General features: G+C 42.1%; 1 protein-coding gene across 6 annotated transcripts in view; it reads right to left on the minus strand.

The window, feature by feature from the left end:
- hspa12a (heat shock protein family A (Hsp70) member 12A) overlaps positions 1 to 21,724 on the minus strand; it is a 46,675-nt gene that overhangs the window by 6,293 nt on the left and 18,658 nt on the right. For 3 of the 6 annotated variants that reach the window (XM_021580437.3, XM_021580439.3, XM_090216814.1), the window contains exons 2-10: positions 18,371 to 18,447; positions 18,004 to 18,134; positions 14,028 to 14,214; positions 10,914 to 11,018; positions 10,624 to 10,740; positions 8,375 to 8,546; positions 2,644 to 2,730; positions 1,912 to 2,016; positions 1,222 to 1,480 (exon numbers count right to left, since the gene is read on the minus strand). In XM_021580437.3, coding sequence (XP_021436112.1) covers positions 1,222 to 1,480; positions 1,912 to 2,016; positions 2,644 to 2,730; positions 8,375 to 8,546; positions 10,624 to 10,740; positions 10,914 to 11,018; positions 14,028 to 14,214; positions 18,004 to 18,134; positions 18,371 to 18,447 — 1,240 coding nt within the window. The remainder of the gene's footprint in view (positions 1 to 1,221; positions 1,481 to 1,911; positions 2,017 to 2,643; positions 2,731 to 8,374; positions 8,547 to 10,623; positions 10,741 to 10,913; positions 11,019 to 14,027; positions 14,215 to 18,003; positions 18,135 to 18,370; positions 18,448 to 21,724) is intronic. The other 3 variants (XM_090216816.1, XM_021580438.3, XM_090216815.1) reach the window with 1 other exon arrangement.

Genomic DNA, 21,724 nt, shown 5'->3' on the forward strand with positions numbered 1-21,724 from the left:
TTTTAGACTTATCTAAGGCAATTTGAACTGAATGAACCAGAGTGGGAATACTTAGTCAGCTAATGACACTAGTCTACTATATTGTACAATATACACGTCTGTCAATGAGCTGACTGTAAGGTGGTGGAGGGGGAATCGTGGTGAATTCTGAATTCGCTGGTTGGCTTACTGGGCAGTTTCAGACTGTATAATGGATAATCATTGCCAGTGCCTGGACAACTGATAGATTGATCAAAGTAATCCTCATTGAATAGATTTTGTATTGCACTATTTTCTATGCATTTTACTGTATCGTATTGCATTGTGTGTTTTGGTATTATGTCCTATGTTTTTAAGCACATGTGCCCAAATGAAGTTAATAATAATGTACCTAATCTAATTTGTCACACAGTATCACAAACAAATGGATAGTGATGGTCATATGTTGGTCATTTAATGTTTGGGTAATGGAATTGAGATCTGTTGCAGAGGAGACGTGTGTGTATTCCCCTGGATACATGCACCAAGTAAAGGTATATTACATCCGACAGCTAGCACATGCTTATTCAGACACATGCTTATTCAGACACATGCTTATTCAGACACATGCTTATTCAGACACATGCTTATTCAGACACATGCTTATTCAGACACATGCTTATTCAGACACATGCTTATTCAGGCACATGCTTATTCAGGCACATGCTTATTCAGACACATGCTTATTCAGACACATGCTTATTCAGACACATGCTTATTCAGACACATGCTTATTCAGACACATGCTTATTCAGACACATGCTTATTCAGACACATGCTTATTCAGACACATGCTTATTCAGACACATGCTTATTCAGACACATGCTTATTCAGACACATGCTTATTCAGACACATGCTTATTCAGACACATGCTTATTCAGGCACATGCTTATTCAGGCACATGCTTATTCAGACACATGCTTATTCAGACACATGCTTATTCAGGCACATGCTTATTCAGACACATGCTTATTCAGACACATGCTTATTCAGACACATTCTTATTCAGACACATGCTTATTCAGACACATGCTTATTCAGACACATGCTTATTCAGACACATGATTGGGTAATCGGGTAATCACTCAATAGGGAGTTGAGGTGAGCTCTAGACTTTCAGTGTATTCTGTATCCTATACCGATCCTCTAAACCTCCTCTGCAATCATACACACACTCACATATGCACACACACACACTCACTTGCTCTTGCGCAGGGCGTGCTCCACACTGTGACCTCTGAACTTCTTGTAGTAGTCGATGAAGGAGAAGGGCAGGTTGATATTCAGGGGGTTGGTCCTGTCCGGGGCCGCTGCCCGTTTCCGGGACTCAAACGCGATCATCAGATCCACCCAGGCAGCCGGCCGCTTGACCTTAAACTGGTCGATGAAGTCGGGCCCGAAGATCTTACACAGGAGTTTCTCAAACTCATAGTCAATACCAATGGAGCCATAAGGACCGCCTAAGGAAGTGAAAAAGAGTGTCGGTCAATAAGAGCTCAAATGACACCGAGTCCACAGAACAGAGGGGATGCATGGACCCTGATTAAGCCTTTGAAATAGTTTTTTTTAGACTAGGAGTCCATGTGTAGCTCATGGGGATGTGTGAAATTTACTGCTCAGCCTGAAGTTTCCCCACTTGCGCCAGCGAACAGCTAGCTTTTCGCGTGGCGCAGACTGGTCCCAAGTTTGTGCCAGGAATGGGACGAATTAGGAGGAAGTGGTACTTACTAAGCTAGCAGTGTGACGTCTTTTACACATGCAGCCACCCCAGAATGTGATAGAACAGCCAGAAGAATGTGATTATTTTGAATCGAGGATACTACCTAGATCCATCTCAGTGTAACATGAATTCAGTGAGAGCTGCTATCTGAGCATTGAGCACTCTCTTTACCTGAGGCCTTATAGAGCTCCTTGAGATGTCCCTCAGGGAGCCGAATCTGATGGACCGTGAGGTCAACCGTTCCGCCACCACAGTCAACCACTACATAGCGGTCACCTGGGGACACGGAGAGAGAGAAACGTCATTGGAGGCGAAGGAGCAGAAGACTATAGTAGTAGCCAATAACGCCTCTGAAGCATGACTTCTGATCATTTCCTCTAAAAGCGGCTTCTGTTTTTTGGACACACTCAGTGGATGTTCAACATGAGTAGTCATGATGCTATCGTGTCCTAAAACCCCAAGTGGGTACTGGAGAACTAGATACAGTGTATCGGATAGAGGATAAGCCAATTGCTATACTGGATTTCAGTCTTTTTATACAGTAGATAACCTACTATCACCATGCCCACACTGTCACAGTGGTCAGTAATCACCATGTGATCATGTAATCAACCATACGATCATTGACATGTCAACATCCAGCCAAACCTACAGGAAGCATTTGATTAGTAGAGAAATGTAATCGATTAGACTGTAAAAGCATGAGGTTATTAGCAAAAACTAGAAAGATAATAAGTAGAGTAGATCCTCCTACTCAATAAACATAAGGCTGTTGTTTTTCAGGGCACCGAATAACAAACACGATGCATGATCGGCAGCATAAGAAACAGCAGGAGCAATTACTGTATAGAGAGGGAGGAGGGAGAGAGAAACAGAAGCGTAAAAGAGAGAATGAGACTCTACCTTCTTCCAGCTCCGACCAAAGCTCCCCTATGACATTTTCCACCAAAAAGGTGCGGCTCTGCCGTTTGCTCCGGACATGCTCCTTGGCTGGTTATTGACAGAGAGAGAATGACCGAGCGTGAGAAGGGTGGAAGCGCATTGGTGAAGCTGTGTGGGTCATACAATGTAAGTCAAGCGACAGGATGATGGGGCTATATGATGTCTAGGATGGATGTGTGAAGTCAGCAGCAGAACTCCAGAACTGTTCATATAGCCTAACTGCAGGTACCCATCCCAGAAACTGTGTTGACTTGCAGGAATGAGCAAATCCAATGTGAGACTATTTGGATCTAGTGTTTCATTTTCCGTTTTTTTATATTCAAACTGTATTTTATTAGCATATACAGTTGAAGTCGGAAGTTTACATAGAACCTTAGCCAAATACATTTAAACTGTTTTTCACAATTCCTGACATTCAATCCTAGTACAAATTCCCTGTCTTAGGTCAGTTAATATAATATAAAGTGGATAACCACTTTATTTTAAGAATGTAAAATGTCAGAATAACAGTAGAGAATAATTTATTTCAGCTTTGATATATTTCATCACATTCCCAGTGGGTCAGAAGTTTACATACACTCAATTAGTATTTGGTAGCATTGCCTTTAAATTGTTTAACTTGGGTCAAACGCTTCAGGTAGCCTTCCACAAGCTTCCCACAATAAATTGGGCGATTTTTGGGCCATTCCTCCTGACAGAACTGGTGTAACGGAGTCAAGTTTGTAGGCCTACTTGCTCGCACACGCTTTTTCCGTTCTGCCCACACATTTTCTTCAGGATTGAGGTCAGGGCTTTGAGATGGCCACTCCAATACCTTGACTTTGTTGTCCTTAAGCCATTTTGCCACAACTTTTGAAGTATGCTTGGTGTCATTGTCCAGTTGCAAACTGTAGTCTGGCTTTTTTATGGCGGTTTTGGAGCAGTGGCTTCTTCCTTGCTGAGCGGCCTTTAAGTTTATGTCAATATAGGACTCGTTTTACTGTGGATATAGATACTTTTGTAGCGGTTTCCTCCAGCATCTTCACAAGGTACTTTGCTGTTGTTCTGGGGTTGATTTGCACTTTTTGCACCAAAGTACGTTCATCTCTAGGAGATAGAGATCCTTCCTAAGCAGGAGATAGGAGATCTCCTTCCTAAGCAGGAGATAGGAGATCTCCTTCCTAAGCAGGAGATAGAAGATCTCCTTCCTAAGCAGGAGATAGGAGATCTCCTTCCTAAGCAGGAGATAGAAGATCTCCTTCCTAAGCAGGAGATAGAAGATCTCCTTCCTAAGCAGTATGACGGCTGGTGTGGCATGGTGGTTATACTTGTTTACTATTGTTTGTACAGATGAACGTGGTACCTTTGGTTGAACCAGACTTGTGGAGGTCTGCAATTTTTTTTCTGAGGTCTTGTCTGATTTCTTTTGGTTTTCCGATGATGTCAAGCAAAGAGGCACTGAGTTTGAAGGTAGGCCTTGAAATACATCCACAGGTACACCTCCAATTGACTCAAATGATGTCAATTAGTCTAACAGAAGCTTCTAAAGCCATGATATCATTTTCTGGAATTTTCCAAGCTGTCTAAAGGCACAGTCAACTTAGTGTATGTAAACTTCTGACCCACTGGAATTGTGATACAGTGACTTAATTGAAATTAGCTGTCTGTAAACAATTGTTAGGAAAATGACTTGTGTCATGCACAAAGTAGATGTCCTAACCGACTTGCCAAAACTATAGTTTGTTAACAAGAAATTTGAGGAGTGGTTGAAAAACGAGTTTTAATGACTCCAACCTAAGTGTATGTAAACTTCCGACTTCAACTGTATGCTGATGAAATGTTCCTCCTATGGGGGAAAAAATGTGTTAGCTGCAGAGGGACGAGAGAACGCTGGCCAAGGAAAGGACATTCTACTCTAAATGTTCAGAACTGGAGAATGCACTTATGATCAGTACTTACAGGCTAATGATTACATTCATTGCATATGGACCTTGTAATCACTGGTTGAAAAGAGGACAGCAGTAGTAGTAGCATGACCACATCGACCAAGATGTCAGAAGGACATTTTCTCCAATAGAGCGGAAACAATATGAAGGGAAAGGAGGACTTTCCTTCTCCCATTAGTCCTCAGGAGGGTGTGAGAGTGGGGTCTATCTATGTCACCATTAACTATTCCGTCAACATGTCAAAACACAATGAAGAAATAACTTTCCGGGAATGCTGTGAGAACATTATGAGTTAGCTATGGTGGAAGCTGCTCGAATAGAGGAGCGGCTATTATGGGAAAGTTAATGTAAGGAGGAAACAGCAGCAGCTGGACAGAGAGTACACTTTCCCTTCCCGTAGGCTTCCTTCCAACATAAAAACACCTCAGTTGGAAAAGAGTTGTAGCATCCTGTTGGAAACACCATCATTAGGGAGGGGACATTGACTTGTGCCCCCTTCTTTTGGTCCAACCTTTCTCTGACGTCTGCATTGATACTGAAGGTAATTCAAACACAAACTGACCATATATCAAAGGGTTCATTTCAAACCAACTACATTTCCCATAATTATTATGGAAAGACAGATGATAGAGTAGAAGATATTTCCGTTGGATGGCGCTACATTGTCGTCGCCAGTTCTAAAATAAAGTATATAGACTTGGGATACTACGAGCACCATTTTGGAAAACAAACTCAGCATTTTACAAGAATGTAAAGATAAACGAGAAACACAGTACCAGTCAAAAGTTTGGACACACCTACTCATTCAAGGGTTTTTCTTTATTTATACTATTTTCTATTGTAGAACAATAGTGAAGACATCAAGACTATGAAATAACACATGGAATCATGTAGTAACCAAAAAGTGTTAAACAAATAAAAATATAGTTTAGATTTGAGATTCTTCCAAGTAGCACCCCTTTGTCTTGATTACAGCTTTGCACACTCTTGGCATTCTCTCAACCAGCTTCACCTGGAACGCTTTCCAACAGTCTTGAAGGAGTTTCCACATATGCTGAGCACTTGTTGATTGCTTTTCTTTCACTCTGCCGTCCAACTCATCCCAAACCATCTCAATTGGGTTGAGGTCGGGTGATTGTGGAGGCCAGGTCATCTGATGCAGCACTCCATCACTCTCCTTCTTGGTCAAATAGCCCTTACACAGCCTGGAGGCGTGTTTTGGGACATTATCCTGTTGAAAAACAAATGATAGTCCCACTAAGCGCAAACCAGATGGGATGGCGTATCACTGCAGAATGCTGTGGTAGCCATGCTGGTTAAGTGTGCCTTGAATTCTAAGTAAATCACAGACAGTGTCACCAGCAAAGCACCACACCTCCTCCTCCATGCTTCACAGTGGGAATCACACATGCGGAGATCATCCTTTCACCTACTCTGCGTCTCACAAAGACACAGCAGTTGGAACCAAAAATGTAAAATTTGGACTCATCAGACCAAAGGACAGATTTTCACGGGTCTAGTCCCTTGCTCGCGTTTCTTGGCCCAAGTAAGTCTCTTCTTCTTATTGGTGTCCTTTAGTAGTGGGTTCTTTGCAGCAATTCGACCATGATGGCCTAATTCACACAGTCTCCTCTGAACAGTTGATGTTGAGATGTCTGTTACTTGAACTCTGTGAAGCATTTATTTGGGTTGCAATCCGAGGTGCAGTTAACTCTAATGAATTTATCCTCAGCAGCAGAGGTAACTTAGGGTCTTCCATTCCTGTGGCCGGCCTCATGAGAGCCAGTTTCATCATAGCACTTGATGGGTTTTGTGACTGCACTTGAAGAAACTTTCAAAGTTCTTGAAATTTTCCGGATTGACTGACCTTCATGTCTTAAAGTTATGATGGACTGTCGTTTCTCTTTGCTTATTTGAGCTGTTCTTGCCATAATATGGACTTGGTCTTTTACCAAATAGAGCTATCCTCTGTATACTACCCATACGTTGTCACAACACAACTGATTGGCTCAAAAACATTAAGAAGGAAAGAAATTCCACAAATTAACTTTTAACAAGGCACACCTGTTAATTGAAATGCATTCCAGTTGACTACCTCATGAAGCTGGTTGAGAGAATGCCTAGAGTGTGCAAAGCTGTCATCAAGGCAAACGGTGGCTACTTTGAAGAATCTAAAATATATTTTGATTTGTTTAACACTTTTTTTTGGTTACTACATGATTCTATATGTGTTATTTCATAGTGTTAATGTCTTCACTATTATTCCACAATGTAGAAAATAGTACAAATAAAGAAAAACCCTTGAATGAGTAGGTGAGTCCAAACTTTTGACTGGTACTGTATAAACTCTGCAAGTCTTACAGTATGTGCTCATAATCATAGCTTTAGCCCCGGACCTAAGCCGACTAGACACAGCTTAAAGTAGGTCATTGGAGAGTCTTTAAAGAAAAACATCTGCTCCAAAGAGCCACCGCTCTTCCGCTCTATAATAGCATGAGGTTAGCATTGTAAACCATGATGGAGGCAATGAACATGAAATCAAATCAATTATCTCCATCCAAGAACCTTAAGGTAGCATGTGTCTAGTTACAGAGCAAATACTGTTTTCATATTGTTGCAGTGAGTAATAAGCATCACAAATACTCACGTATACAGTACAGTACATCATCTCTCATCTCAGTTCTTATTAAAGACAGTATACCATATCTACTGTAGTCCTAAAGGGTTTCCTCTACTGTATGTGTGGGCGAATCAGATTGAATTCCAACTAAAGCTACAGTGCTACTATATAACCATAAGCTGACCAGCCGTCAGCTTCTGTACAGAGGTTTAACCTCCTTAATACGCATAAGGTAAGCTGTTGAACATAAAATAAATGCATTCAAGCAAGTGAATGCTAGTGTGAGTGTGGTTTAGTCCTATCCCTAGTCAACAGCATAGCGAGATATGACCGAAGGGCACTAAGCTTCTAAATATCTTGTTTAGATGATCTATGGAGAACCAAAACTCTTTACCGAACCAAAAGATCGATGAGTGAGAGAGAGGAAAGGCTTGAGGGAGTTTATGGTCATTTGCTATTGCGGATTCACGTGGGTGTCAAATATGAGATTGGATTTCATTGGATAATACGGACCAGTTCTAAGGTGGCATTATTTAGTATTTGAATGACCTTTTGTGCATTCAGATATCAGTACATTTTTGTTGGCTAATTTTCCCATAGTATTTAAGGGCTCGTGCACATTTTAGGAAAAAGAAGCAAAAGCAAATAGACATGGAGAATGTGATGATTTGTGTTTGTCCATGCATTTTTTGTATCTGAATATGAAAATAAAAGTTATGTTAGGGTTGAGGATATTGTCCCATACACATTATCCATTGAGAGGAAATGTATGTTTAAGATTCATTGAAGGCACTGGTTGTTTGACTATTAGCAGCATTTTACATAAACGTACAATATCACTGCAGTAACCTGTGACCTGACTTGAGTGGGAAGACGGTTTCCCCCGGCCACCACTACCTCTCCATCGTGAATACAGTTATCCAGAATGAATTCTACAGACAAAAACACAGATTTGACTCTTTCTGGAATGATAAACATGCTTGTCGACCAATAACCAATCTATAGTCCAAGATTAGTTTCAGAGGCACATACTGTATGAAATCGTTTCATGGGGGATGCAAAATGCTACCATGGTACATTATTGTGACGTTCAATGTGATGCTCATGTTCTGATTGGCCTGTGGGGTGACGGGGGGGTGGGATTTACCCTGGATCATCCCTGCCCCTACATTCTCAGTGGGGCTGAAACCGTTCTGGTTGGTCTTGGTGCCAATGTCAATCATCTGGTGGAGGCGGAGCTTGCGGCAGTAGATGGAGGCTGCCTCGGGCTCAAGGGCAATGATCAGCTGCTCTGGGTTGTCACGGGGAACCAGACCAGCCTAGAGAATGGCAGAGCACAAACAGGAAATACTGGACATCAGCTTTTTCCTTAACAGGTCTCAGAAAGATGACCTCAATAAAACCAGCAATGTGAATAACTGTCCTAGTAAGTTACTATAAACATCATTGGTAAATAATCAGTGTATGTTAAGGATTCAAGATACCTCAAAATAGAAAGTAAGACAACATGGCCGTCAGCACCAAACTTTTTCCTGAATTAATTTAGGAACATCAAAGTTACAATGTCTACATACCCTTACTCAGTAATACAACACTATACCATATACAGCTGAAATGGAACAATTTAACACAACCATCATTCATCTAAAACATCATCTAGTTCACTACTAAATCATACATGGCTTTTGGAAAAGTATTGGGCTCATGGGCAGGCCACAGATTTGAATAGGAAAATACTCAAGGGATAAATCATGCAACCCTAGCATAAAAGCAATTCCCAAAAGCTATTACATTTCTCGAAACATCCACAAGCAACAACTGCTTTTGCAGCATTCGAACAACGGCTTAACTTGAAGGCCTATCAATCAACATGCTGTTCTGGCTGGTTTGTGTTTCTGTCCACAATATACACAGAAAAAGACAGGCAAAGTATAAAAGCTGAACATTGCATCACATCTCTGTGCTTTGTGAGATTCTGCATGTTGCGGTGAAGGGGTCAAGGAGAGTGAGGAGGAAAGGAGGAGAGGGAGACGTGGGTAAGGTAGGGGTGTTTCGTTTCCCCCAGTACCAGTAATAAATGATCCAGCCAGAGGATGCTGAGTCACTGCAGATCCGCAGCAACTCCCCCAGCCCCTAACCAAACATCCTCCCCCTCTTACTGTGCCTCAACCTCCACTGCAGATATCAGGTGATCAAGCTGTCTAAAGAGCCTCTCTCCTCTTCTTCTCTCCTCCTCTCATATCTCTCTCATTCTATTGCTCTCTTCCCTCTCTCCTCCTCCTCTCTCTCCAGCCCATCCTCTTTGTTCACTGCAGAGGGGAGGGTGGTGTCTCTATCCGGCGGCTGCAGCCTCAGACAGACTGCCACACCCATGTGACACTCTCTCACACATACTAATGTAGTGTACCTCCACCCCTCCCTCCTCACACACCCCTCCACCCCTCCCTCATCACCCCCCCTCCCCACACACCCCTCCCTCCCCACACACAAACTCCTCTAGCCCTCTCCCCTGAAATTCCTATACACAGAGTACCACACCGTATTACCATGTGCCCATCGCACAGCTCTCTGCAGCTCCCTCCCACCACTGTGCTCCTCTGGGGGAAAACAAACAACCCTGCCTTTCTTACTATGCTGTAAGCTGGCATGTGTGTATTGTGGAATAGCATACATTGGAGTTAGAGTCGAACCAAGGTATTTGCCTTATTTATTTTCCTCTCCCTCACAGCCTATTGAGAATGATCACAATAGCCACTTCATTCTCATCCTCAGTATGCACCCCCTCCCTGCTATCCCTTGTCTCACTGTCCTATCCTCAAATTCTCTCTCTTGGGACGAGTAGTGATGAAATTATCCCTCTCCCTGGTGGCTCCCTCCAGCTGCCCTCCCTCTACTCTCTGTCCTCTCCTCTACTGCAGTCGTGGTGGATCAGTCTTTCTCTCTCTACCCCCATACAGGAGAGAGAGCAAGAGAAAGAGGGGGAGGAGAGTAGTCGTCACTGTCTGGCACTGCAGCTCCAGAGCAGCAACCAACCTCTCTCCTATCGGTAATAAATCACAGCAGCAGCCAGGGTGGTAAAGCTAATCATGCACCGTCATCACTTTCTCTCCCAAGTACCTGCAGTGCCTCTGCCAAACAAGAGCTAATGGCGAGACTGTACGGACGCATCATTTACTCTGAGGGAGATAGATGGTTTGAGCGGCAAACGTTTGTCATTTGAGCTGTTGAAAGCAGACTACAGCAGACAGAGAGTAATTTGAAACAAGGAATATTTGACTTTCAACCTTACAATGTGTGTCTGTGCGTGTGTTTATGCATGCATGAGCGTATGTGCCTCCCTGTGTGATTGCATGCGTGTGCACATGGACGTGTGTCGATTGACAGGGGCCAACCCACCTTGTAGGCTGCCTCCCTCATGAACTGCTTGGCTGGCATTTTCCAGATGGCTGGCACTGTGATGACCCATCTGATGTCTGCATTGTCAAACTCTGCACCCGCCTGGTCACTCAACTCCTGCACGGGATCACATCAAGCATGGCATCTATGTTCCCTGACCCACCATAACATCAGCACTATCGCTGAGCATTAAATGCGACATCTAATTCATATCAGATACATGTATTCAATATATGAAACTAATGTATTTATTTTTTTAGTACATGCAGTAGAACCTGGTAATACTTTACCTTTAGTGCTTGCTCCTTGAAGAACGCCAGAGCATATGCAAAAATATCAATAGCTTTTACTCTCTTCCCATTGGCTGCATGGAGTTCTGTGTCGATGGAGAGATTCTGATTGGGGGAAAGAAGGGACGACAGAGAAAACTAAAGCTCCACCTTATCGTAATCTTTTCATTTAAACACCCTACAGACATCTACTGATAAATACTAAGACAGACCCCAGTCAACATACTCAGCCTTATCCAAATCGTGTCCACTTTACCAAATCGTGTCCACTTTACCAAATCGTGTCCACTTTACCAAATCGTGTCCACTTCACCTCTATGGTGAAATATGTGCAATAACAGTAGCCTGAGCTCACAGTTACTGGCGGGGTTACCTCTTACTTGGCACAGAACTTCAAGAGCTTGCTGCAATGTCAGCTCAGGGCAGCCAAGCTGCTAGCCCAATAATGGACTAGAGGAGCCTAACGTTACTCCAAGGACCTTACATGTTCTGCTTAAAGGGCGAATTGGCTCTGGAAGACAAAACAGCCAAATACGCCTTCTAAACGTGAATCGATTCTCAATTGCGGTACGGTTCTGGAAACATAAATCCCTTTACTTTCATATCACATCAAAATAATTTCACAAATGCAAAACATACACTTACTGCACAGCAGTGGCGGTCAGTGCCGTTTATGATGAGGGAGGACAATTTTTTTTCATGAGCATGGCCTTTCTATTACAGCATGTTGGATGACTGTCATTCACATTCCATTCACCCAGTTCAATGTAACATCGATAGGTTTAGGCTACTACATGATACTCAAATTGTCCCTATATCCATCATGAGGTGGCTACAACCAAGCCTATGAATGAAAGTTCACAACAAGTCGAGAGAAAAATTTGAGATGACAGACAGTGACACACTCACCACCTTGCACACTCTTGACCAACATCATCTTATCTAGGGTGTAAATGAATACACCCCTGATCATGCATAAACACAGTTCACCTTCATAGTAGCCATAGTATTCCTCCTATCCTCTATGCACTCTCCTCCTCTCACCTTTTTTCTTCATTGTGGACTTCAATGAACAACACATCAGCTGTGGGACCAGGCGAAAAAACCTTTCCAAGCCAAACCATGTCATAACCGCGACACACAGCCTACATCGTTGTCCCCATATTAGCTAAAGTAACGTCCTAGTCAACATAACGTTAGCTAATAGAACTAATGCGTTAGTAATCCCGCCACAATCATGCAGTAACCGTTACAGTATATAGTCAGTAAGCAGTTACACTGGCAATAAATGCATAAAACCAAAAGCTTAACCTGAGTTCCAGTGTCGTGTTGGATAGTCATAACCAGCTAGCTAACATAGCATCCCTCTGTTTGAGCTGGGTGTTTGACTAACTAAATCAGCCAGCTGCATTTGCTAGCTAAGTACTGTTGACTAACCCCTGACACTGTACGTTAAATTGTGACGTGCCATGACCTAACGTACAGCACGCATAATGCAACTCATTCTGTGTCGTACAGCCTCTCTCCACCAGGTGACGCGCTTCTCTCGCAGATTAAAAACAAGAAAGGGACAGGGTAAGGGGGGATACCAAGTCAATTGTACAACTGAATGCATACATTTTTTTGCGTCACCACTGCAAGCCAACATGACTCTCAAAAGCCACGACAGCCGCTGTTTACTTCTGAAGATAACTTTAGCACCGCCCTAAAAACCCATTTTAAATTCGACACAAACTTTCAAATAGGTATGTAATGAAACATTATAGAAACTATTAATAGTGTTTTATTTACATTTTAGAGGTGATAAGTTGGACAGATCGGGTGAAAAAAGCTGTTTCCCAACACGGTTTATCTCCCCCTTTCCCCTATCATGCAGTAGGTTTCACTTCCCCACCCGCCATTTTTTAAAAGACCAGACGGAGCTCATTGCCTTCTTCAGTCATGCAGAGATGGGCATCATGAAGGTCTCGTCATTGATTTTGCTGGAAAGGGGAGAAATTGTGCTTTACAATGGTATTCATATTACAGTTGACCTGGAAGTATTACGTTTTTTTTGCGCAAAAATAATTGTACGTTACTGCGTGATGTACAAAAGTGCATTAGCTATCTATAAGTGAAACTGAAAAAAATTACGAAATCTCTCTCTCTCCTCCTTCATTTTGGAAGAAATTAATTTGTTGAAAACTGTTCAACTATGGTCTTTCTCTTTCTTTGAGTCAACTACTCACCACATTTTATGCACTGCAGTGCTAGCAAGCTTATGCTTTCCGTACTAGATTCATTCTCTGATCCTTTGGTCATGTGGACAACATATCAATTCATGCTGCAAGAGCTCTGATAGGTTGGAGGATGTCCTCTGGAAGTTGTCATAATTACTGTGTAAGTCTATGAAAGGGGGTGAGAACCAAGAGCCTCCTAGGTTTTGTATTGAAGTCAATGTACCAAGAGGAGAAGCTAGCTGTCCTCCATAGTGCAGAGTGCTGTTGAGGCTACTGTAGACCTTCATTGAAAAACAGTGTGTTTTAATCAATTATTTGGTGACGTGAATGTATTTAGTATAGTTTTATCTAAAACCTTTTCAAATTTGTATTTTTATGAAATTTACTGAGGCATGGTCCTCCACTTCCTCCTCTGAGGAACTGCTGTACACTGTTTTTACCGGCTTTAACACAGTTGCAGCCGACAGTATTTTTCAGCCTTTCGTTCACACACAGGTGTTAGGAGATGCAGAAAGCTAATTAGCACAGGTAGTCGACTCTATTTTCCGTCCGTTTTCCATAAACACTAACATGGAGAAATGGCCGTGTGGGAACACTAACAATAACCCTGTGTTTAAATTGAACATTTTATGTATTTTTTTTATTATTTCTCGCTGATATGAAAGGTCCTTATGCTTCCAAAACTGTACCGCAAGTGGTGCATGTTAATGTACAGGCCGAGCATCGTGGCTCTTAACAACACTCCCCCATATAGAAGACGCCTTCGTCCAATGACTCTTATGTGTAATGTAATGGAACTGAGAGTCTTGATCAAGGGCTACCAAGCTGCCAGCCCTGCACAAGGGCAGACACAGAGTAATAAGGGAAGTGTGTGTTTGCGTGTGTGTGTCTTTACCGCTGTTGTATGGAGTTTCATTTTGAACTTCTCCAGGTAGAGCCAGTGCTTGGACTCGGTAGGGTCCAGGTCGTGGTAGAAGTCACGTGCTGCATAGCCAAAACTATGGAACTTCCTGTCCGGGGTCAGGAGGATGGTGGTAGGCGTCTTCTGATTGGACACTCCGGGGTCGCCGCCCTCCCAGCGTCTGGGAATGAACACAAAACATTTAAACCAATGAGCAACTTGGTTAAGTCAACGTAGTTCAGTTGAAGTTTTACTCTAATTTCAATGTTTACAACGCAGGTTCAAATGAGATGACAACAGTACTGGTTGATTACTTTTTTTCAGATGCAATGTATTTTCCACGTTACAATACGTTGACAATTTACGTTGAAACAACATTGATTCAACCAGTGTGTGCCCAGTGGATTCTATCTTTCATCTGTTGAAACAACTGGTTGAAAACTACGTAGGCCTACTTGCAAATGATACTGGTAAATTATTAAGGGCCCAGACAGTTCACTGCAGTGCATTCTCTATTTGTGTCAAAGGGCTCAATATGGCTCAATAAGGTGGAATGCATAAGAACATTCGTGTATCCTGTCAATATTCCAACCTGAACTAAAATGTCTGTAGACTAAAGACACGACCAAGGTCAATCACACAAATTCAAGTAGTGTGTCCTCATCAGTCCCTCGTTGTCAGTCTAATGGCTTTCTGAACCTGACCTACACGTTAATTGAGCTACACTAGTTCTGGGCAAATCAAGACTACCTATAATTAATTTGCTTCCCTTGGAGATTAGTGTATGTTTGCTAAGTGCCCTGATGAGATTATGGGTCTGTCTTACTGGGGGAGAAGCCTGCTGTGATGGACTAAATTGGAAAATGTGGGGGAAACCACTAGATGTTCACTGCTAATCTAAATCATGATGGAGATTATCTTGGGCTCTTCTGCGCACAATCCAAGTTTATCATTGATAGTTCAGATGTTCTTCATCATCATCATTATGATCATTGCCATCGTCATGACCATATTCATCATCATGCTAGATGGTATGTCCACAGCCATATGGGAATCGTGATCCTCTTTGAAAAGACCTAGAGAATTCTGCTCCACTCCAAATCACATCACAGTGTTTCATGATCATGCTCTATGAAGCCCTAATCTATGCTTGGTTACTAATTAACATGGTCATTTGATACAATCCAATAATCCTGACATGAAGCCTATTTATTCAAAACTCACTCTGTCACATGATTCAAACATTGCAACAACAACATAGCCTCAATGTGACTGCATCAGCGTATTAGTCATTGTAACAGAAATTAAAACATGGTTGTGATTTAAACTATCAATGAATGCACATTTTTTCACAGTATAGCTAAACTGATCTACATGTAGGAACATGACAGGTGAAGAATAGCTTTCTGTATAATATAACCTTACATAGTATGGAATGGAATATGCCTTACTGCATTAACAGCTCACTGAATAATGCATTAAGGAGTGAGAGTCTTTAAATTATGCATTTATTTTCACTGTGCGTACAGTATGTAAAACTGGGATTTAGAGCAGTGGGAAGCCAGAGGTCAGACCTCTTGAAAAACACAATTTAAAAGCCTTACATGCTGACCAGCCCGGACACGTCGCGTGCGCGAGCGTCGCAAAATAAATGTAGAAATCCATGTTATTCAATTATTTCACCCACACTGCTCGCGCGCGCCAACGAGCGTCTGCGACGCCAAGGGTTAAAATAGAACTCCTTCCTATTTCTGACGCAGATCGCGCTGAAAGTCCTGCATCTCCCATCTCATCATTGGTTTATAGAAGCAGGTACCCACGTGCCATCTCCTCATTGGTTATACCCACGTGGGAGACTGAAAGACGGACTGTTTTGCCGGTAGTCGTGGTAATACAATGAAAGTTTAGATGCGATCAACGTATAAATGAAACAATGAAAAAGCCTGGAAGGAGGAGAGATGACTAGAAATGATTCGGTTGGCCGTTTAATGTGTGGATTAATTGTCGGAGTAGAGGACCTTGTGCATTTCAGGTAAAATAACAACTCAATATTTATATCCCCTCTGATCTGGCGGAATCACTAATCAAACATGCTTCATTTGAAAATTACTTCTGAGTGTTGGAGTGTGCCACTGGCTATCCGTAAATTAAAATAACAAGAAATTGGTGCCGTCTGGTTTGCTTAAAATAAGGAATTAGAAATGATATATATATTGTTAAATGTAAAAAAAATTAAGTATATTTTAGCAATTAAATTTACTTTGATACTTAAGTATATTCAAAACCAAATACTTGTAGACTTTTATTCAAGTAGTATTTTACTGGGTGACTTTCACTTTTACTTGAGCCTATTTTCTATCAAGGTATCTTTACTTTTACTCAAGTATGACAATTGGGTAGTTTTCCACCACTGAATTGGATTCCTGCTCCATTGTGAGGGCCAGCGACAGTGAGGACAGGGGATGAATACTAATGTCTATGTCATAGAGACGCAAATAGCTAATGCTCACTATCAATACACCAATGCATTCCTCCTCTATTCAAAGAGGAGTTCTACCCTGAAATCTCTATCATGTGAAAATGTAAATGTTACAGCACCCCAAAATAGTTCATTTGAGGTATGGGCAAACTTTACAGATCCAGTCTGAGGGCTTATCCAGTGAAGCCATTGTTAATGTAAGGTTTTGGAGAAGATGGTTCCATCCAAACTAAATAATCTTAGAGCTCTGGGTGTTTTCACTGCAAGGTCTAGTAGTACTAGTAAAAATATATTGCTCAACTGTTATCTGATGTTTGGCGTTAATGACAGGAGAGGATTCTGCAATAGATGCTCCTCTCAGTCTGTGTCTCTGTGTGTCTTTGTGTTTCATCACCCTAGGGATATTACATTAACAATACTCCATTTGTATCTAGAACAAAGACATAGAAAGAGTTGGAAGTTTATTCAGCACAGAATTTCTACATCTCTGTGTAGGGGCTTGTGTGCTGTTGTACCTAGTAGTCTAACCAACAAACGTTTTTAAACTGCTACATAATTGATTTTCTGGTGCTAGAAAGTGTTACCTGTTGTCTGTTAATATTTTGCAAGTGGGAAAGTGCTGATTTTGATCGAGAGTCATGCATAAAACTTTAACAAGCTGTATATAGAGTTCCCAGACATGCTTTCTCTATGGAAAACTCATTAGAACTATTGGTGATTGCCAGTTAAATCAACAAGTTTAACTATGAATTCAAAAATTATTAAAATCAACAAAAACCTGCAACCACAATGGCCTTTTACAGATAAGATTGGCCAACCCTGCTCTGAGATATGCCATGTACTCAAAGTTCAAATAGGGCCCATTAAAACTAGCGCATGAAACCATATAAACACCTGTCGGTTTTGTGAGGGACTGCAATGCAGTGTATGGAGGTTGGCCCTGGTGCCTGGCACACACAGGGGAGAGAGTTGGCCTGTGTGTTTTATGGGTCAGAGGATCTCAGGACTGTAGTCCAGCTTGTTCCTCAGCTCAGTGAACCAGCTCCTCCTCCCAGCTCTAACAGGACCATTACATTGACTGGGACCATGACGACCGCCAATGAGGCATATAAGTGGTGAGAGAGGGAGCAAACACTGTTTCATTTGACTTCTAAAGACAGTCATTGGGAATCCAGTTAGAAGCCTCTACGTCCTATACATCTCCATTTGATGACAATGAATTTGAGGAGCAATACTTTGATCAACACGTTTAACCTGGCTATCAGCAACCCTTCTGGTATGATTACGCCTAGACAAGTGCTAAGACCAGAAAGTAGAACTATGCATTCTTATCATTATTAGCTATCTCTCTTGCATCACCTGCCAGATAATATTTAATAAGACTGCTACGGAAAAGAACAGCCTGACCTGAGTGAACCTCCCTATGACTCCTTCAATCTCACTCTCTCCTCCTGCTACCAGGGACTGCATTGCAGCGTTGGCTTGGCTCACCTCATGGTGTGAATGCATTCTGGCTCCTTAGTGAAGGCGTAAGCATAGCCGCTGGAAGTGGTGCCAAAGTCGATAGCAACCACCACGATGAACGAAGGTCCCGTGTGGGCATTCGAGTCCGTGTCATTTTGCTGAGGTGGAGAGGACAGAAAATCAGAGTCAACAAATGGAGAATGTTTAAGGAGATGTGTGATTTATTCTGGATGGAAAAGCAGATGAGTTAAAAAGACTGTGTGGTGAATCTCATACCAATCTAGCCTACCAATCTCCCTACCAATCTCTCATACCAAAGTAATGGAGTTGTTTGACTTCATTCGGCTCTTATGGATCTATCTCCACGCAGAATATTCCATGGAATGTTTCTTACCTGAATGTGGGAGGGTGACAGTGGGGTGATGCCAGGGTCACCCATGCTCTTTGCTGGAGAGGGAGTTGCCATTGCATCTGAGGAGACAGAGAGAAGTAGATACAACGAGTGGTAAAACAATAACAAACAACAGATACTGTGCCTTGCAAAAGTATTCATCCCACTTGGCGTTTTTCCTATTTTGTTGCATTACAAACTGTATTTTTTATTTTTTTATTATTTTAAATTTTACCCCCTTTTTCGTGGTATCCAATTGTTAGTAATTACTATCTTGTCTCATCGCTACAACTCCCGTACGGGCTTGGGAGAGACAAAGGTCGAAAGCCATGCGTCCTCCGAAACACAACCCAACCAAGCCGTACTGCTTCTTAACACAGCGCGCATCCAACCCGGAAGCCAGCCACACCAATGTCGGAGGAAACACTGTACACCTGGCGACCTTGGTTAGCGTGCACTGTGCCCGGCCCGCCACAGGAGTCGCTGGTGCGCGATGAGACAAGGATATCCCTACCGGCCAAACCCTCCCCAACCCGGATGACGCTACGCCAATTGTGCGTTGCCCCACGGACCTTCCGGTCGCGGCCGGCTGCGACAGACCTGGGCGCGGACCCAGGCCCTAGACCACTGCGCCACCCGGGAGGCGTACAACCTGTAATTTAAATGGATTTTTATTTGTATTTCATGTAGTGGACATACACAAAATAGTCCAAATTGGTGAAGTGAAATGAAAAAAATTAAAAATGTAAACGAAAAAGTGGTAAGTGCATATGTATTCACCCCCTTTACTATGAAGCCCCAAAATAAGATCTGGTGCAACCAATTACCTTCAGAAGTCACATAATTAGTTAAATAAAGTCAACCTGTGTGCAATCTAAGTGTCACCTGAACTGTCACATGATATTAGTATATATACACCGGTTCTGAAAGGCCCCAGAATCTGCAAAAAGGCGTGTGGGAGACTCCCCAAACATATGGAAGAAAGTACTCTGGTCAGATGAGACTAAAATTGAGCTTTTTGGCCATCAAGGAAAACGCTATGTCTGGCGCAAACCCAGCACCATCCCCACAGTGAAGCATGGGGGTGGCAGCATCATGCTGTTGGGATCTTTTTCATCGGCAGGGACTGGGAAACTGGTCAGAATTGAAGGAATGATGGATAGTGCTAAATAGAGGGATATTCTTGAGGGAAACCTGTTTCAGTCTTCCATACATTTGAGACTGGGGCGGAGGTTCACCTTCCAGCAGGACAATGACCCTAAGCATACTGCAAAAGCAACACCATGTGGTTTAATAAGGGGAAACATTTAAATGTATTGGAATGGCCCAGTCAAAGCCCAGACCTCAATCCAATTGAGAATCTGTGGTATGACTTAAAGATTGCTGTACATCAGTGGAACCCATCCAACTTGAAGGAGCTGGAGCAGTTTTGCCTTGAAGAATGTGCAAAGATCCCAGTGGTTAGATGTGCCAAGCTAATAGAGACAGCTGTAATTGCTGCAAAAGGTGACTCTACAAGGTATTGACTTTTATTTTTTTTGGGGGGGGGGGGGGGGTGAAGTTCTCAATTTTTTTGTCTTATTTCTTGTTTGTTTCACAATAAAACATATTTTGTATCTTCAAAGTGGTATGCATGCTGTGGATATTAAATGATACAACCCCCCAAAAATCTATTTTAATTCCAGGTTGCAAGGCAACAAAATAAATAAAAATGCCAAGGGGGGTGAATACTTTTGCAAGCCACTGTAGCTCAATCAAAATAATGAGAATTAGTACATACTGTATGTCTATTAGTACGTCGTCACTCACTATTTCTCAAACCATTCATACAAATTGTGCAGCTGTGATCTTAGTTTTGATTATTCAGTCATCCTCTGATAATACACTACAAAGAATATTGCCATTCTAATTTTATTCGAAACTCCTAACTATATAACAAGTCTTCATTTAAGAGAAAACGGCTGATGCACCTGCCTTTTAAACAAAACGCCATTTGAAATGAATTAAAGATTGTATTTGTCCATTTGCCACCACTTTCATTAGATTCACTTAATACTGCAGCACTTATGAAAGGCCCTTTGACAATGCACAATAACAGTGCTTCCTCTACAGTTTTAAGTGTCTGGGGATGGCCTCTCAATGGGACAACATGTTATCTGTCCTTTTTCCACATGGCACATCCTTTTCTCGCCCTTACAGAGTGGCTGAGTGGTCCGAATCCCCACAATGCACTTCGCTTGGTAATTACTGTATGGAATTATGGACCACCTGTGGATAGACTCCACTTTCTCCACCCCCTCCCCCATGCCCCCATCCTAAAATCATAACCTTGAGTCTTATTTTAAAGTGCAATCTGCATTTCCTACATACATCCTTTTTATTTAAATGAATGATACACATTGATTCTTGGAGAACATCATTTATAAAGGCCGCATGAGCTTAGCTCTTACTGTTGTGCTGCAACCTGGATGTAGACGTGACATAGTAAATGTAAATCTGTCTCCCTCCATTTAGTATGATATGTTACATTTATTAATTTGTGGATGTCCTTCATGTATGATATGTTATGAAATGTTACAAATTGCAATTCGTACAATATGTTACAAATTTGCAATACATATGATACAGTATGTTATGAATTATGATTTGTTGTGGCTAATGTTAGCTAGGTGGCGAACGCTAGCTAGGCTAGGGGTTAGGGGTTAAGGTTAGAGTTAAGGTTATGAGTTATGGATAGGGATAAGGTTAGGGGAAGAATTAGCTAAAATGCTAAGCAGTTGCAATAGCTAAAAAGTAGTAAGCAGTTGCAAAGTTGCTAATTAGCTAAAGCTGTCCATGATGTGATTTGAACACGCAACCTTTGGGTTTAAGTAACCATACCAAACGTAACAGGGCCATGCACAGACTTTTCAGGGGGCAGTCCCCCCCCCCACCCCCCCCCCCCCCCCCACCCACCCACCATTCATATCTCAAAATTCATACAGTAACATACCAAATACCTCTGTAGCAAAAATGATTTATTTTTTGAGCATATGCCTATTTATATCTGGACCAACACACTCACTCATCATCACAAATTGTAAGCATGCTAGTTACAGTGCATCGGGAAAAGAGGCTGGGCTATCAGCTGATCATTGATATTGATGATTGCTGTAAATCTTCTTATTAGCTAGCTTGATTTATTTTACTAATTGTGATTTACCTCTCTATGTCTTTCTGCCTCTCTCTGCTGCACATATCAGCCAACCTGACCGAATATTGATGACAATGTAGGCTAAATCAATTGTTATCAAGTGTCAATCAAATGTCATGCTGCTGTGGCAGTACTGTTGACATTTAAACTAGCTAGCTAGCTAC

The sequence above is a fragment of the Oncorhynchus mykiss genome, chromosome 23 (assembly GCF_057628025.1).
Source record: "Oncorhynchus mykiss isolate SJ-2025 chromosome 23, ASM5762802v1, whole genome shotgun sequence".
In the NCBI taxonomy this organism is placed as follows: Eukaryota; Metazoa; Chordata; class Actinopteri; order Salmoniformes; family Salmonidae; genus Oncorhynchus; species Oncorhynchus mykiss.